We start from the raw sequence: 14,632 nt of genomic DNA on the forward strand, positions 1-14,632 counted from the left end.
AATTTTTTTTTAATTCATATTTAAGCCTTTTTAATTAACCCATTTCTATTTTAAATAAATAAGTTTTCTATTTTTTAATCTATTTTGTTTTTGTGAAAAATAAAAAATGTAATTTTTAATTTAAAAGTTAAATGAAAATTACATGTAAATATCTACATCATTAAATAATTATAATCAACATCAGCCAAATCATCAACAATTTGACATGTCAGCAAAAAGTTCACCTAAAGGACCTTTTTAAAAAATTTGAGATTTTAAAGGGACAGAAGTCAATTCTTTTTACGGCGACCATAATAAAAACAAGGCGTAATTACAGAACTGTTTTCATATTTAAGCTAGTATACTGATCATGTTTTCTAGGAGTAATTATAACATAAAAACATAACCTTTGGTTATTGCCTTTCGCTCGCTCTATGGGGCGGATCAAGCCCAAAAATGAGAGAGTTGGGCCTTAGAGGAATGGTATCATGGTATTGTGTACGCTACGAGAATCACCACCATCAAAGAACTTCAACCCAACCTTCATCATACAAACCCAACACCGTCGGAGCTATAGTCGCGAACACAACATCACGGCAAGTCGCAAATTACGACATCAAGAAGTTCCTTCATTGATCTGTAAGTTCCTTCATTTCATAAGTCTTAACTAATATTTGACTACTCATTAGCAAACCTTTATCCGTTGTAGCTATAAACTTTAAGCAAGAGCAATGGCTAGAGGTATTCCGGCTATTTAAATTCAATTTTGTTTCCGATGATTTATCACTACAAGAAAATGTAGGATTTGCTACAAAATTATTGGTTATTCTCAATTAAAAAGCCTTTTGTTTAACTGACTCTCTATTTTCTTTTTATATAATCGTTTAACCACTACAACATTTTTCGCTTTCAACAACTACTGAAAACCATTGTAAAATGTACAAAAATCGTTGCCTAAACGTTTAGTCAACGATTTATCAGGTGTGGTGTATACGGGCGTTACCTATTCGAACAACCAACGCTTTTTGACTTTTTACCAACACATTCAGTAAACCGTTGGCTGAACATATGCAAAGACAACGATGTTTGCTCTAGTTTTAGGCAACGGTTCCCTTAAAGCAACAATATATAACCGTTGCTTGAAAGCTAAACGTCAACGGTTTTATACAGGCAACCCGTAAATAGCCGTTGCATAAAATATATGGAAAGGCAACGGTTTTTATCAAGCAACGGATAAAACTTGTTGCCTATCGGTTAATTCAACTGTTTTATATAAGCAACAACTTTGAAAGTGTTGTCTGAAACTTGTTGACTAAAAACATAATTAAATTATTTAAATTTACTATTATATTCATATGGTGATACAATTGTAGTTATCATGCTTTACGCAACATTCTTGATAAATTATACTAAACACAATAATCTCATAATAAAATATTTCATATATCTTCAAGTCTAGTTATGTAATTGTCAATAATATTCTAATTTGCATAATACACATGGTACATAATGTATTTTTCAAGATAGATCCATGCGATATAAAGTAGAAGTTAACTTTACAAAATAGATCAAAACGAAATAAACTACAAGTTAACTTGTTACAAAAAGCAAAACATAATCTTCCATGCTTGAATCAATATTGGTCTTCATCACCATCTTGAAATTCATCATCTTGAGGATCATTTTGAGAACAATCAAGATTATCTTCTTGATCATAAGCAGCATCATCATCATCGTCTTGAGGATTATCATCATCTTGAGGATCATCATCATCTTGATCATGATCATTTTCATTTCTAACCTAAAAGTATATGAAAATATAATACAAATCTAACAATAGCAAAATTAAATACAAATCAAGCCTAAAAGTCAAAAGCAGCCCTACTATATATAACATCCAAAAACTCAGGTAAAACAACAACCAAAACTCGAGCACACACAGAACAAACTCATCATCTTGACAGACAAAGCATATGTTCACAAAAACCACAATATCTAACAAAACAAATAATATCCAATAAAACTAACAGTTCACAAGTAGATGTCCCATAAAGACAATATCCAACAAAACTAACAGTTCTTAAACAGCCAAGGTCATCAAGGTGCCTGAAAAAACACTAAAAACAGTCCTAATCTAAGCACCAACCCTTTCAACTAGCAATAAAGATATCCTAAAAACTACATGATTTGTGCAGAAAAAAAAACAAGGTACAAGAACAATGTTGACTAATGCAAAATGAAGTTATACCTTAAGATGAGCAGGAGCATATGTCGATGTCGACGATCGTGCTATTGGACTATTATCATCACCATGTAAAGTATTTCTAATCATATTATCTACATCTTCTTCACTTAAATGTGGATTTTGTTGCATGTACATGTTTTTTAAAAGTACTTCCATTGCTCCCATCTTCTGTGACATGTCAGCAATTTTCCCATCATATTGCTTTTTCACTAAAGAAATTTCTTCTTTTTTCCTTAATGATGATGGTGTGGCAGTTTTTCCATGACAACGCACACTACCAGGCTTTTCTTTCCCAAATAGTGAGTGAAATGTTTCTTTGGCAGTTTCAGGTGAATTATCAATAGATTCTTGAAGTTTGTCCTAATTATACAAATTGTCGGTATAAAAAATAAAATGAAAAACTATGTACGTATTTTGGATGAATACTAGAATTTTATAACTTACTAGAGCAACTTGTGTTTCTCCATCAACTTCTTTTCCTCTTCGACTTTTGCGAGTTTCAATAAACACCTCAGCTTGGGTGACTTCTCCATCCTTCTTAGCCCGCTACATTATTAATCATAGAAAAGAAGTTCAGTTGGTCATCGTTATAACCAGATTATGACAAACATTTGCATCAAATAAGAAAATAATTTAAGTCGGTCCTCATTATATATAACCAGATTATGACCAACATTTGCATCAAATAAGAAAACAAGTTCAGTTGGTCCTCATTATATGCATCAAATAAGAATAGTTGTCAAAAAGAAGCCTCATTATATGCATCAAATAATAAAAACTAGAACAAAATTTAATACCATACCATTTTTGCACGAATTCTAGCAAAGTTCGTTGGTCCCACACGATGCCTAAACTTTTGCTTGCTCCTATTAACTGCATTTTTTTGGCTAATGGCCTACATACAAGAAAAAACTATTGAGCAACACTTTCTTGAAACTATTGAGCAAAACAACTAGCTAACTTACTTGGACATTGCTATCTTTCCAATATATCAACAATTTCTTGAAATGATTTTCAGATATGCTCTCAGGACGATTTTTTAATCTCTCCTTCATACTAGTGTATTTCAGAAAATGTTTTTTTTTTCATATCGCACTTATGGTGTCTCCAAGCCCTATTTATTGTAATAAACATCACTTTTTGTCCTTCATCAGGAATAATGTACTTCCTCTACAAAAAAATAAAATAACAATGGTCATCAAAAGTTAATAAATATTTGATTATTGAAACAAAAATGAAATTTGACTCCACATACATTAACAAATCTCCATATACGCTCCTTACGGTCCATATGATCATTTTTTGTTTCCTTTTTCAGCATCTCTTAGAAGTTTGTATAGATCAAGGGACAGAAATCTGAATTCCTTGCTATAGAGCCAAGGAAATTGGCAAATTCTGCAACAGTTTTGTCATCGGGTCCAATTACATCTCCGTCATCGTCTAGAGTAACTTCTTCACGTTGTTTGAGAGACCTTGCATATATTTTTAAACACAGTGTTGGTCCCCGAGTTCTTTTCTTAGTTGTCTCTGCTTTGACATTAGACAATATAATGTTAAGATAAAACATCACACATAACATACACCTTTGATTAACAAAATATATAAAATTTACCATTTGTTTCAGCAGCTTCTTCACAATCCACATTTTCTTCTAGTTCTTCCATAACAATGTCTCCCTCATCTTCAATTAAATTCCGGATCTCGTTTTCAACATCTTTTCCATTTTTCTTAAGGTAGTCATCAATTAACATTGATGGACACAAAGGGGTTCTTTTTGACTTCTTTCTAGCACTTTCCTGCCTTGCCCTTGAGTCATCTTCAACAACTATCCTTTTCAAAGGTTTCTCTTTTACCCTTGACTCATCTCCAGACACTACTACCCTTTTCCTAGGCTGCTCCTTGGCCTTCAAACTACCATTTCCAACATAATTGTTTTTCCTAGTTTGCTGTCTTTCCATTGATCCATCTTCAATCATTGTTTTTTTTCATGGGCTGCTCCTTTGGCTCTTGAATTTGTGTAGGTACCGGTCCTCTACCTTGAGCCAAACTTTGCCCTTTTGAATCTTGAATCTTCAACCCTTTGTGTTTTTTCATGGAAACTTCCTTTTCTACACTCCTTTCAGCAATAACATTAGGTTGAGTCCTACTCGCATTGTCTGAAATTTTTTTCTTTGGATTAGGCTTCGTGACTGGCTCTTTAATCGAAATCAAATTTGTTTTCGCAGTTGTTGCAAACATAGATAACTTGAACGGTTGAGTAGTTGGTGGCTGATTTTGTTTGTTACTAGGAGCTCCAACTTTAGTTATAGATGCATTCGTTTGTTGAAGATTGGCCATTCCCTCCTCACGCTTGATTTTCTAACGCTTAGCCAATAATTCATTGCTTGACTTGAACTGTGGAAGCTCCAAACTGGAAGCACCCCTTTGATTCTTGACATGAGATTTCATATTTGTCTTGTTGTTTGCTTCCTTTTTCATTTGTTCTGAAAGTATTTTTAAACACAAAAAAATTAGAGAAACATCTACACATAATGCACTAACTAACAACCAAAACAGCATAAAATCATAGACACACCAGCACTACCACAATTAATGCATAAAAATAACAGACACACCAGTCCTGAAGGTACACAAATAGATTATGCAAGACAAGCCCTGAAGGCACACAATAGATTATTCATAACAATATTATAAATCAAACAATGAAGGATGTACAGGAAGATTTCTTGTCTAGTAGAAATTGTTAGAACATAAAGAATTCTTTTAAATCTAATGTAAAGATAACTCATGTTACATCAAATGATAAAAAAAAACTTATATTACGTTACCAGTTAGAAGCCGTCTAGATGAAAACTGCTTGAGAAACACTGTCCTATGAGTACTGCTACCCTGAAAATAAAAATAGGAAACATATAAAAGTAGCAAAAATACTATGTAGTGGAAATTAATTAGCAAAGTGTATTTGGGTGAGATAACATATCACAAAGTACTTACGTGTGCTATATTCCCCCTCCCCTGTTTCTATTATTTTAACAAAGCTAATTAACAATCTCTTTGATTAGTGTGTGTGTATGAACCCATTGATATATATGTTCAGTAGCTTTATTTCCATACTACTTTGCTCCAAATATTTGTTACTTTTATTAGTCCCTCTATAGAAATAAACACATAAAAGCTAGAGCTTGAAGCTCAAACAATGCTTATGGTATCTCATCAAAATTAAATCAATTGTCCTACTATATCTAGATGAGAACTACAAGGTCCAAACATGTATGATGGCTCATTTTGTTGACGGCAACATAACCATATGCAAATCTAAAAATTGTCAAGTATAATAAAATTCTATTAGTCACACTTCAATTTTACACTTAAATTACATTACCAATATGAAGCACAGACACAGAAACTGATACTGAACACGACACGGACACATCGACACCGATAATAATTTGAGAAAATAACACAGTTCAATGTAATTATAAGTGTCGTTGTGTCGGTATTCGACATCGACGCGTGTCCGACACCGGGACACGCCTAATCCGAGATGTGTATGTGCTTCATATGAATTACTTAAGAACCTTGCTATGTTAAAGTAAACATATTGTCTCAATTGTTTCAGATTCAATGACCAGAATATTCTTAAAGCAAAAAAAAAAAAAAAACGCATAAACAAAGATGTGAAGGCATGTGTGTGAAATATTTAAGAGCCACAAAAATGAGATGAAATGCTTTAGAAAACCCTAGGTACAGAGCATAATAATGAAGTTTCTCATGTTTTCTTCTACCAAGGGAACCCTAACAAAGAAAAAGGTTTTATTCACTTGAGATAAATGAAATATTACAAACCTGACCTTCAATCACAACCAACTGAGAGCTTCAATCACAACTAGTTGAGAGCTTCAATCTTTGTTTTGATTACAAACCTGAGTAAATCGATGAAAAGGGATTAGGGTTTTTTGTGAGAATAGTTCACGCGATGGAGGAAGAGGAAGAAATCGATGGAATGGGAACAATGGAAGGGGAATGATGGAAGAAAAGGAAGGAATTGATGGAAGAAGCTTAGTTCACGCGATGGATGAAGAAGCTTGGTTGAGTCTCCATTGTTTGTGTTTGCGTTAAGTTTTTGGGTGAAGAGAGAGAACTGTGTTTTTTGTTTGAGTTTGGTGTTTTCTTTTTGCCTATTAATGTGTCTAAATTTTTTATTTTAAAATTTAATAAAAAAAAGAGGGAATCTTAGAAATAAAAGAGTGGGAGAATTTAGCGCCCAATGAATTTGACAAAATTGAAATGTATGACTTTGGTCAACAGTTTTATAAATTTTTAAGCAACAGTTTTAAGATGGTGGGCTAAATTGGTTAAAAAATCGTTGCTGCAATGGGTTTAATCTACCGTTCACAAGGGTTGCCTATAGGATATGAAAAGTCAACAGTTTTATGTAGTCAACACGCGTAAAACTGTTGCCCCAAATAAATAGCCAACGCTTTTACAAGAGAAGTGAACAAAGTATAAAAATTTGGCAACAGGAACAAAAGCGTTGTCTGTGACCCCTTATTTCAACGGTTTTTCAGGCGTTGCCTATAGATTTTTTGCCTAAAGCTAAAAATGCTGTAGTGAACTGACTCTCTATTTCTTGATCCGTAAGTTCCTTCATTTCATAAGTCTTAACTAATATTTGATGAGTACCCATGAGCAAACCTTTGTCCCTTGTTGTTATAATGATCCTACTACCTGGACCAAACCAATCACTTCCTCCTGCCAAGTTTTCTAATTGTACCAGCTCATTAACATCATCAAGAACCAGAAGAACTTTCTTCCTTCTAAGTTTGTGTTTTATTTCGTTGATTCCTCTACTTGTACTCCCCAACTTAGAATTTGTCTTCTCAAACATCTCTGATAAAAGTGTGACTTGTAGATCTTCTAAGCCATTGATATTTTTTGATTTCTCTGTAACATTGGCAATAAAACATGCAGCTTTAAAGTCGTGCGCAATGTTGTTATACAATAATTTTGCAAGATTTGTTTTCCCTATTCCACGTGGTCCATATATGCCCAACATGCATACAATATTGTCATTTGGCTTCAAGTCTAGAAGTGACTTCGTCTCTTCTATGCGTTGATTAAGTCCAACTGCATTTTGAGCAAGTAGAGATATAGGAGGTATCTTAGCATGGACCCTTTCGGCAATCTCTTTAACATGATCGATTTCGAATCTGTAAAAATACAACACGTTGCTTCTGATTAGAAAGATATAACTATGAATTGAATTATTATTTTTAGAGTTAAAAAAGTTTTTTCGTTTCTATAAAATAATAAATTTTGATTTTAATCCCTAAAAATAAAAATGGAATGTTTTGATCTTTTCAAATTTTTCTGCTTTAGTTTAGTCCCTGACGGACATTTTGACATGTTTTTTGACATATTTTAAAAAATAATATGAACACAAATTCCACACGGAAGAGTTATAACTTTTTATTTATTAGTTAAAAAAATTAGTTAAAAAATTAACAAAGTAAGACACAAATAAATAAAGGACATGAAAAACCATATGCAATCACCAACAACAACAATAGGGAATCTGCCAAACAGCGACGATGTCACTCAAAGTTGACCCCTCTATTATGCTCTATCGGCAGCAACACAAAATAGGTTTCACTTCACACTCATAAAGAGAGCAAGTGTGAATAGGATTCTTACCACAGAACCATTTTCAAGAGTAGAGTTTAATCCTATCCATCAGTTGCTCAGCAGAAGTGGACTGTCCAGAGAAGATGAGATCATTGCCAGATAACCATATGGACCACACGACAGCATGCCAAACTAAAGTCAAACCATATCGAACTCTCCAACAAGCCCCCAGACCCAAAAAAACATCATAATGACCAAGCAAATCTCTCGAGTTCACAACCTCCCAACCTAACCACCCAGCGATAGAATACCACACAGAGGACAAGACTGCGCACGTAACAAACAAGTGGACTGAACACTCTCCGTAGACCCCACAAAAAGCACATATGGTACCTCCAAGATCTGGTAGTACCCCACGCCTAAAGAGATTAACCCGAGTTGGGATCCTATCTTGGAGGAGTTGCCACACGAGAAGACCATAACCTTCAGAGGAGCCCAAGACTTCCAAACTTTGGCCAAAATACCAACCTCTTCAACTGATCTACCACTCCCCCCGCCCAAGGTTCAAGTATGCTGACTTCATCGAATATTCCCCAGACTGGTCAAACTTCCAGTGCCAAGAATCCTCTGACGAAGTAAGAGTAATTGTTCCCAATAACATGAAGAGATCACTAAGAAATCTTGTTTCCCAGACAAAAAGGGCCCGCCTCCAGATAAGGGCCCAAACCCACCTATCTCCCTCCCAATTGCCCAACTGACCAACCATCTCTTCACACTGATTGGAGACTTGAAAAAGTCGGGGGAATAAATTTTACAACGGAAGCTATTTTAATGCTATTTTTTCTATTATACTGGTAATTATTCATTACTCTATTTTCTTTCACTTCTTTACGTTATCTTTCCCATGCTATTAGTGAATGACAATTTTGTAAACTAATTTTTTTTTTATACACTATTAGTTACATTTTTTAATTTGTGTAATTTGGAGCAAATGGAGTACTAGCATCATTTAATTATGTGTCGTCCACTCTCAAAAATAGATCCCTTATATTGTCTAAAAAATTTATTAGCTATTCTTTCTTGCTGGACATATGGTGTTCTGTAAAGTAATGAATGAGTGCTAAACATCTAAAGTTCTAAAGACAGATTATAAGTTACATACCCGGTGTGGATGGAATGACCTTTAAAGTCTGCCACTTCAGACAATGCTGCTGTCCATGCTTTTATTTTTTCTGAGCTTTTTCCAAACCTCTTCTTATGAGCAGCCATGGCTTCTCCATAGCTCTTTCTTTGATGTCGTACATCCGATGGTTCAACATGGTAAAAAATCGGAAAAGCAATTTGTTTATTGTTTCTTTTTGTACATTCCCTAATCTTGGCGAGTTCATCAAGACACCACCTGGAATATGCATAATTCTCAGAAAAAACAATAACTAAGATCTTGGATTCTTTTATGGCTTTGCAAAGTGCAGGTGAAATATCTTCCCCTAATTCCAGATTTGTATCATCATAGAAAACATTGATTCCCCTCTTTCGAAACTCTTCGCAAAGATATCCGATAAAAATGTACCGCGTATCAATCATAATTAGTATTTAATTATTATCATTATTATTTTAGGATTTGTATAAAGTCTATAGAATCAATCACCTTAATTGTTGGAGATATTTGTTCCTTAATTTACTCCAATTAGGTTACTATACTTGTGTATATATACACCTCTTGTAAACCCTTAAAAGTAATGCAATATACAACTTTATTCATTCCTTTACATGGTATCAGTTGGTAACGTTCCAGCCCTACCCTGTTAACACTTTGCCGTCACACTTTGCCTCCCATGGCTTCCGATGGCTCTCGCTCCATAGCTAACCCCTATGAACCCTCCAAACCCTTTTCGTGTATCACCCTCAGCGGTGTCACCAAGCTTCTCCCTACCAATTACCTCAATTGGAAACTCCAGGTAGAAGCCTTCCTTGATGGTTTTGATCTACTCAAATACACTGATGGATCGTTCCCTGCGCCGACAGCAACGATCACCACCACCGCAACGCCTCCGGTAACATCACCAAACCCTGCTTTTCAAACATGGCGTCGCCAGGATCGCCTCATCTATGGTGCCATCCTCACCACTCTTTCCGACGAGGTGGCCTCCTTGGTGTCCCAGACGAAGACCTCGCACGATCTCTGGGAGCTTCTCAAGAACACCTATGCCAAAGCCTCCCGCAGTCACCTTAAACAACTCAAGGAACGTCTTCGGATGGCCTCGAAAGGTACTCAATCCATCACGACCTACATGCACTCTCTGAAGCAAACTGCTGATCTCCTCGCCTCTCTCGGATCTGCTGTCTCCGTCGAGGACATGACCGACCATGTCTTGCGCGGCCTTGATGACGGTTACCGAGCAGTCATTGATGGGGTCAACGCAAGGGATACTCCAATCACCTTTGATGATCTCCTCGAAAAGCTCCTCATCCAGGAACTCTCTCTTGCTGCTGCTCAACGCCAATCTCCTACTCCTGTTACTGCGCTGCACGCTCAGGCAAGGTCGACCAACAACAAGCCTCGACCAAGTCAGGCACCTGCACCGACCAACCAGCGCCCAGGTGATCGCAAACCATTCCTTGGTCGATGTCAATGGTGCAACACCAAGGGACACGTCCTCGCTGACTGCCAACTCTTTCGGACCCAACACCCCAGCGTCCCCGCACCTCCTCGTTCTTCTCCGAGCACCAGTGGCCAGGCCCAGGCCCACACCGCTACTGCTGGCACATCCTCGCCTGGTTTTCTGCTCGACAGTGGAGCAACACATCATGTGACCAACGACCTTACAAATCTGGCACTTCACCATCCATACACTGGCCCCGACTCCCTCTTCATGGGGAATGGTTCAGGTTTAAACATCTCTCACTCTGGAACACTTTTAATTAATGATTTATCCTTGTCTAATGCTCTTTATGTTCCCTCCATGAAACAACAAATCATTTCTGTTTCTCAATTCACCAAACAAACTAACTCTGCCGTTGTTTTCTTACCAAACTCTTTTTATGTCATGAACTTGCAGACACGCCAAACAACCCATAAAGGCTCATGTGTGAATGGACTTTATCTGTTGCCCACGACCTCACCTTCCGCCCACACCGTCCAAGTGGAATCCTCTGCTTCCTGGCATCACAAGCTTGGACACCCTTCAACTTCCATCTTTAAATTTATTCAACAGCATTTTTCTTTAGGTTCAAATAAATTTCCGCAATCAGATTGTACTTCATGCCAAATTAATAAAAGTCATAAACTTCCTTTTCATGAATCTACTCTTACATCTACTTATCCATTAGAAATAATTTTTTCTGATGTATGGACTTCCCCTGTTTTATCTATTGATGGTCTTCGTTACTATTGTTTGTTTGTTGATCATTATACTCGCTATATATGGCTATATCCCATGAAACTAAAATCTGATGTGCAATCTATTTTTCCCAAATTTAAAACACTGGTTGAAAACTTCTACCAACACAAAATAAAAGTCCTATACACTGACAATGGTGGCGAATACATTGGTCTTCGTCCCTTTCTAAGTACTCATGGCATAAGTCACCACACCACTCCCCCTCATACACCCGAACACAATGGCATCTCTGAACGGCGGAATCGGCACATTGCCGAAACCGGTCTCTCCCTCCTTCACCACGCTGGCCTTCCCCTCACCTACTGGCCTCACGCCATGACCACTGCAGCCTACCTCATTAACCGTCTCCCTACCCCAATCCTCGGGCACCAATCACCTTACTATAAACTCATCCGCATTAGTCCGGATTATCATAAATTAAAATGTTTTGGATGTTTGTGTTTTCCCTGGATTAAACCTTATGCTAACCATAAACTTGCTCCAAAGTCTACTATGTGTGTTTTTGTAGGTTACTCAGCTGATCAACATGCATATCTATGCCTCGATCCTTCAACTGGACGGATTTACACCTCTCGCCATGTCAAGTTCGTCGAAACTGAATTCCCCTTCCGTTCACTGGTGGCCCAACCGATCACGTCCACGACCTCACAGACTGGTCCAATCCAACTGCCCGTCTTGCCGACCATCGCTCCACCTACTGCGAGCACCAATCCCACATCCCCGGATACCTCACTTGTTGAGCCTCCCTCCCCGTCTGGCATTTCCTCCCCGACCACATCCCAATCCTCGTCCTCAAATACAACGAGCACTGAAACGACCAGTAATGACCCCCCTTCCTCCTTACAGCCAACATTGCTCCCACAACCACAAACGACCTCTCCCCCCACAACAACCACTGAACCCCATGGCGGTGGGATCATCACCCGGTCCAAAAACAACATCGTCAAACCCATCCACAAACTCAACCTCCATGTCCGTCCCTCATCCCCGATGGAACCTAATACTATTACCCAAGCCCTTCGTGATCCGGACTGGCGTTCCGCCATGTTGGCTGAATTTGAGGCCCTACATCGCAACAACACCTGGGAACTCGTTGGTCGTTCCTCTGCTCAAAATTTGGTCGGGTGTAAGTGGGTCTTTCGCATCAAGAGAAATCCAGATGGGTCCATTGATAGGTACAAGGCTCGATTGGTCGCTAAGGGTTTCCATCAACGCCCTGGTTGTGACTACACAGAAACATTTAGCCCCGTCGTCAAACCAGTGACAATTCGGATCATCCTCGCCTTGGCAGTTCGACAAGGATGGTCCGTCCGCCAGCTTGATGTTAACAATGCCTTTCTTCAAGGGACGCTCAACGAGGAGGTCTACATGGCTCAACCACCTGGCTTTGTTAACAAAAGCTTCCCTGATCATGTCTGTCGCCTAAAGAAGGCACTCTACGGGTTAAAGCAAGCTCCTCGCGCTTGGTATATGGAACTTCGTGTATTCCTGCTCTCCATTGGCTTCGTCAATTCCACCGCTGATGCTTCTTTGTTCATTCAGCGGACACCACGCGCGACACTATACTTGCTCGTCTATGTCGACGACATCATTGTTACGGGGAGCTCCTCGACAGAATTGTCTCGTCTCATTGCTACACTTGCTGCCCGTTTCTCATTGAAAGATCTTGGCTATCTCAATTATTTCCTGGGTGTTGAAGTCATTCCTTCCGCTGCGGGCATGTTTCTTTCACAACGGAAATACATCACTGATCTCCTTCAAAAGTCGGGCATGACAGAAGCTAAACCAGCGTCCACTCCAATAACTGCTACTCCTCCGCTGCTCAAAAACTCTGGTGATCCCTTGCCCTCCCCGACTGAATACCGAGCACTAGTTGGAAGTCTCCAATACTTGAGTCTTACTCGACCAGACATTGCCTTCGCGACCAACAAACTTGCTCAGTTCATGCAGAACCCGAGCACCATGCACTGGTTGGCTCTCAAGCGCCTACTTCGCTATCTGGCCGGCTCTTGCGACAAAGGCATTTTCATCTCCGCGACTGCTCCCCTGAACTTCCATGCGTACTCAGATGCGGACTGGGCGGGTGACAAAGATGATTACATCTCTACCACTGGTTACCTGCTCTATCTTGGCGACACCCCCATCTCTTGGAGTTCCCGCAAGCAACGCTCGGTTGCTCGATCATCTACTGAAGCTGAGTATAAAGCCTTGGCCGACACGGCCAGTGAACTCCTTTGGGTACTCTCTTTGTTCACTGAACTTGGTCACACTCCTACAGCTGGTCCTGTCATCTACTGCGACAATCTTGGTGCTACACATCTGAGTGCTAATCCTGTCTTCCACTCCAGAATGAAGCACATAGCCTTAGCTTATCACTTTGTCCGTGAAAACGTTCAACGTGGCCGTTTTCGTGTTTCCTTCGTCTCTACCAACGACCAGCTTGCTGACATTCTCACCAAGCCTCTGCTTCGCCCTCGGTTCGAGTTTCTACTATCCAAGTTGCATCTTTCTTCCAGGTCGCCCAACTTGCGGGAGGATATCAATCATAATTAGTATTTAATTATTATCATTATTATTTTAGGATTTGTATAAAGTCTATAGAATCAATCACCTTAATTGTTGGAGATATTTGTTCCTTAATTTACTCCAATTAGGTTACTATACTTGTGTATATATACACCTCTTGTAAACCCTTAAAAGTAATGCAATATACAACTTTATTCATTCCTTTACACCGCGTGTCTTCCCCTCTAAAACTGATGAAAACATCATGGGTAAAACGATCCGATTGTTCTTCATAATTTGCAGGATCGCAAAGATCTGACTTTACTTTTTCTTGATCGGCATAGAAATCTATAACCGTATAAAATATAGTATAAAATATAACGAGAAGTATAACTACACTGAGAAAAATCAAAACAACAGAACAAAACAAAGACCAAAAGAACAGAACAACACTTGACTGTTGTTCATAAATTGCCATAGATATTAATTTATTGTAAACTGAAGACAAGACAAGACAGTAGTAGTGTAAGTATAAATAGAAGAAATGTACAATTATATACTGTAACTAAAAAAACTACTAGTTAAGAAACGAAGCAAGCATGAAGTTTCTTGGGAGGTCGTCCCATTGACTATTGGTGGCAACTGCAAAAAGTTAAGAACGAAGCAAGCACATGATGTTTCTTTGGGAGGTTCATAGTAACATAGACATAGTCAACTCTCGTTTGTTTGTTAAGAACACGCGTGACCATGTTTGTGTGAACTGGTGGAAAGGAACAATAATAATGAAAGAAAGTCAGCGCATAGAATTGGTCCAGGAGGACATGTTATTTTCGATGGTTTGTCTTCCAACCCCCTCAATTCTTTTCTACCCCATGAA

The 14,632-nt window shown here is 38.3% G+C and overlaps 3 protein-coding genes and 1 long non-coding RNA gene across 6 annotated transcripts in view; all 4 read right to left on the reverse strand.

The window, feature by feature from the left end:
* Positions 1–14,632, reverse strand: part of LOC123882296 (TMV resistance protein N-like) — a 53,092-nt gene that overhangs the window by 22,999 nt on the left and 15,461 nt on the right. The gene's annotated exons all lie outside the window — the stretch shown is intronic.
* LOC123882303 (TMV resistance protein N-like) lies at positions 712–14,508 on the reverse strand. The gene is made up of 4 exons (XM_045931141.1): positions 13,991–14,508; positions 9,012–9,424; positions 6,841–7,434; positions 712–868 (listed from the first exon to the last, which is right to left on the reverse strand). Exons 1-4 carry the CDS (start codon positions 14,231–14,233, stop codon positions 841–843), a joined length of 1,278 nt encoding a protein of 425 aa, XP_045787097.1. The 5' UTR covers positions 14,234–14,508; the 3' UTR covers positions 712–840.
* LOC123882306 lies at positions 2,272–3,244 on the reverse strand. The gene is made up of 3 exons (XR_006799759.1): positions 3,190–3,244; positions 3,027–3,119; positions 2,272–2,770 (listed from the first exon to the last, which is right to left on the reverse strand). It is a non-coding gene; the product is annotated as an uncharacterized LOC123882306 (long non-coding RNA).
* LOC123882304 lies at positions 3,314–6,833 on the reverse strand. 3 transcript variants are annotated; one of them, XR_006799757.1, is made up of 5 exons: positions 6,076–6,833; positions 5,053–5,113; positions 3,837–4,707; positions 3,480–3,751; positions 3,314–3,394 (listed from the first exon to the last, which is right to left on the reverse strand). XR_006799757.1 is itself a non-coding variant. In XM_045931143.1 (4 exons), exons 3-4 carry the CDS (start codon positions 4,198–4,200, stop codon positions 3,549–3,551), a joined length of 567 nt encoding a protein of 188 aa, XP_045787099.1. In that variant the 5' UTR covers positions 4,201–4,707; positions 5,053–5,113; positions 6,076–6,833; the 3' UTR covers positions 3,382–3,548. The 3 variants fall into 3 exon arrangements, 1 of the variants encoding a protein (XP_045787099.1); XR_006799758.1 differs by lacking the exon at positions 6,076–6,833 and having other exon boundaries at positions 5,053–5,209; XM_045931143.1 differs by having other exon boundaries at positions 3,382–3,751.

The sequence above is a fragment of the Trifolium pratense genome, linkage group LG4, assembly GCF_020283565.1.
Source record: "Trifolium pratense cultivar HEN17-A07 linkage group LG4, ARS_RC_1.1, whole genome shotgun sequence".
In the NCBI taxonomy this organism is placed as follows: Eukaryota; Viridiplantae; Streptophyta; class Magnoliopsida; order Fabales; family Fabaceae; genus Trifolium; species Trifolium pratense.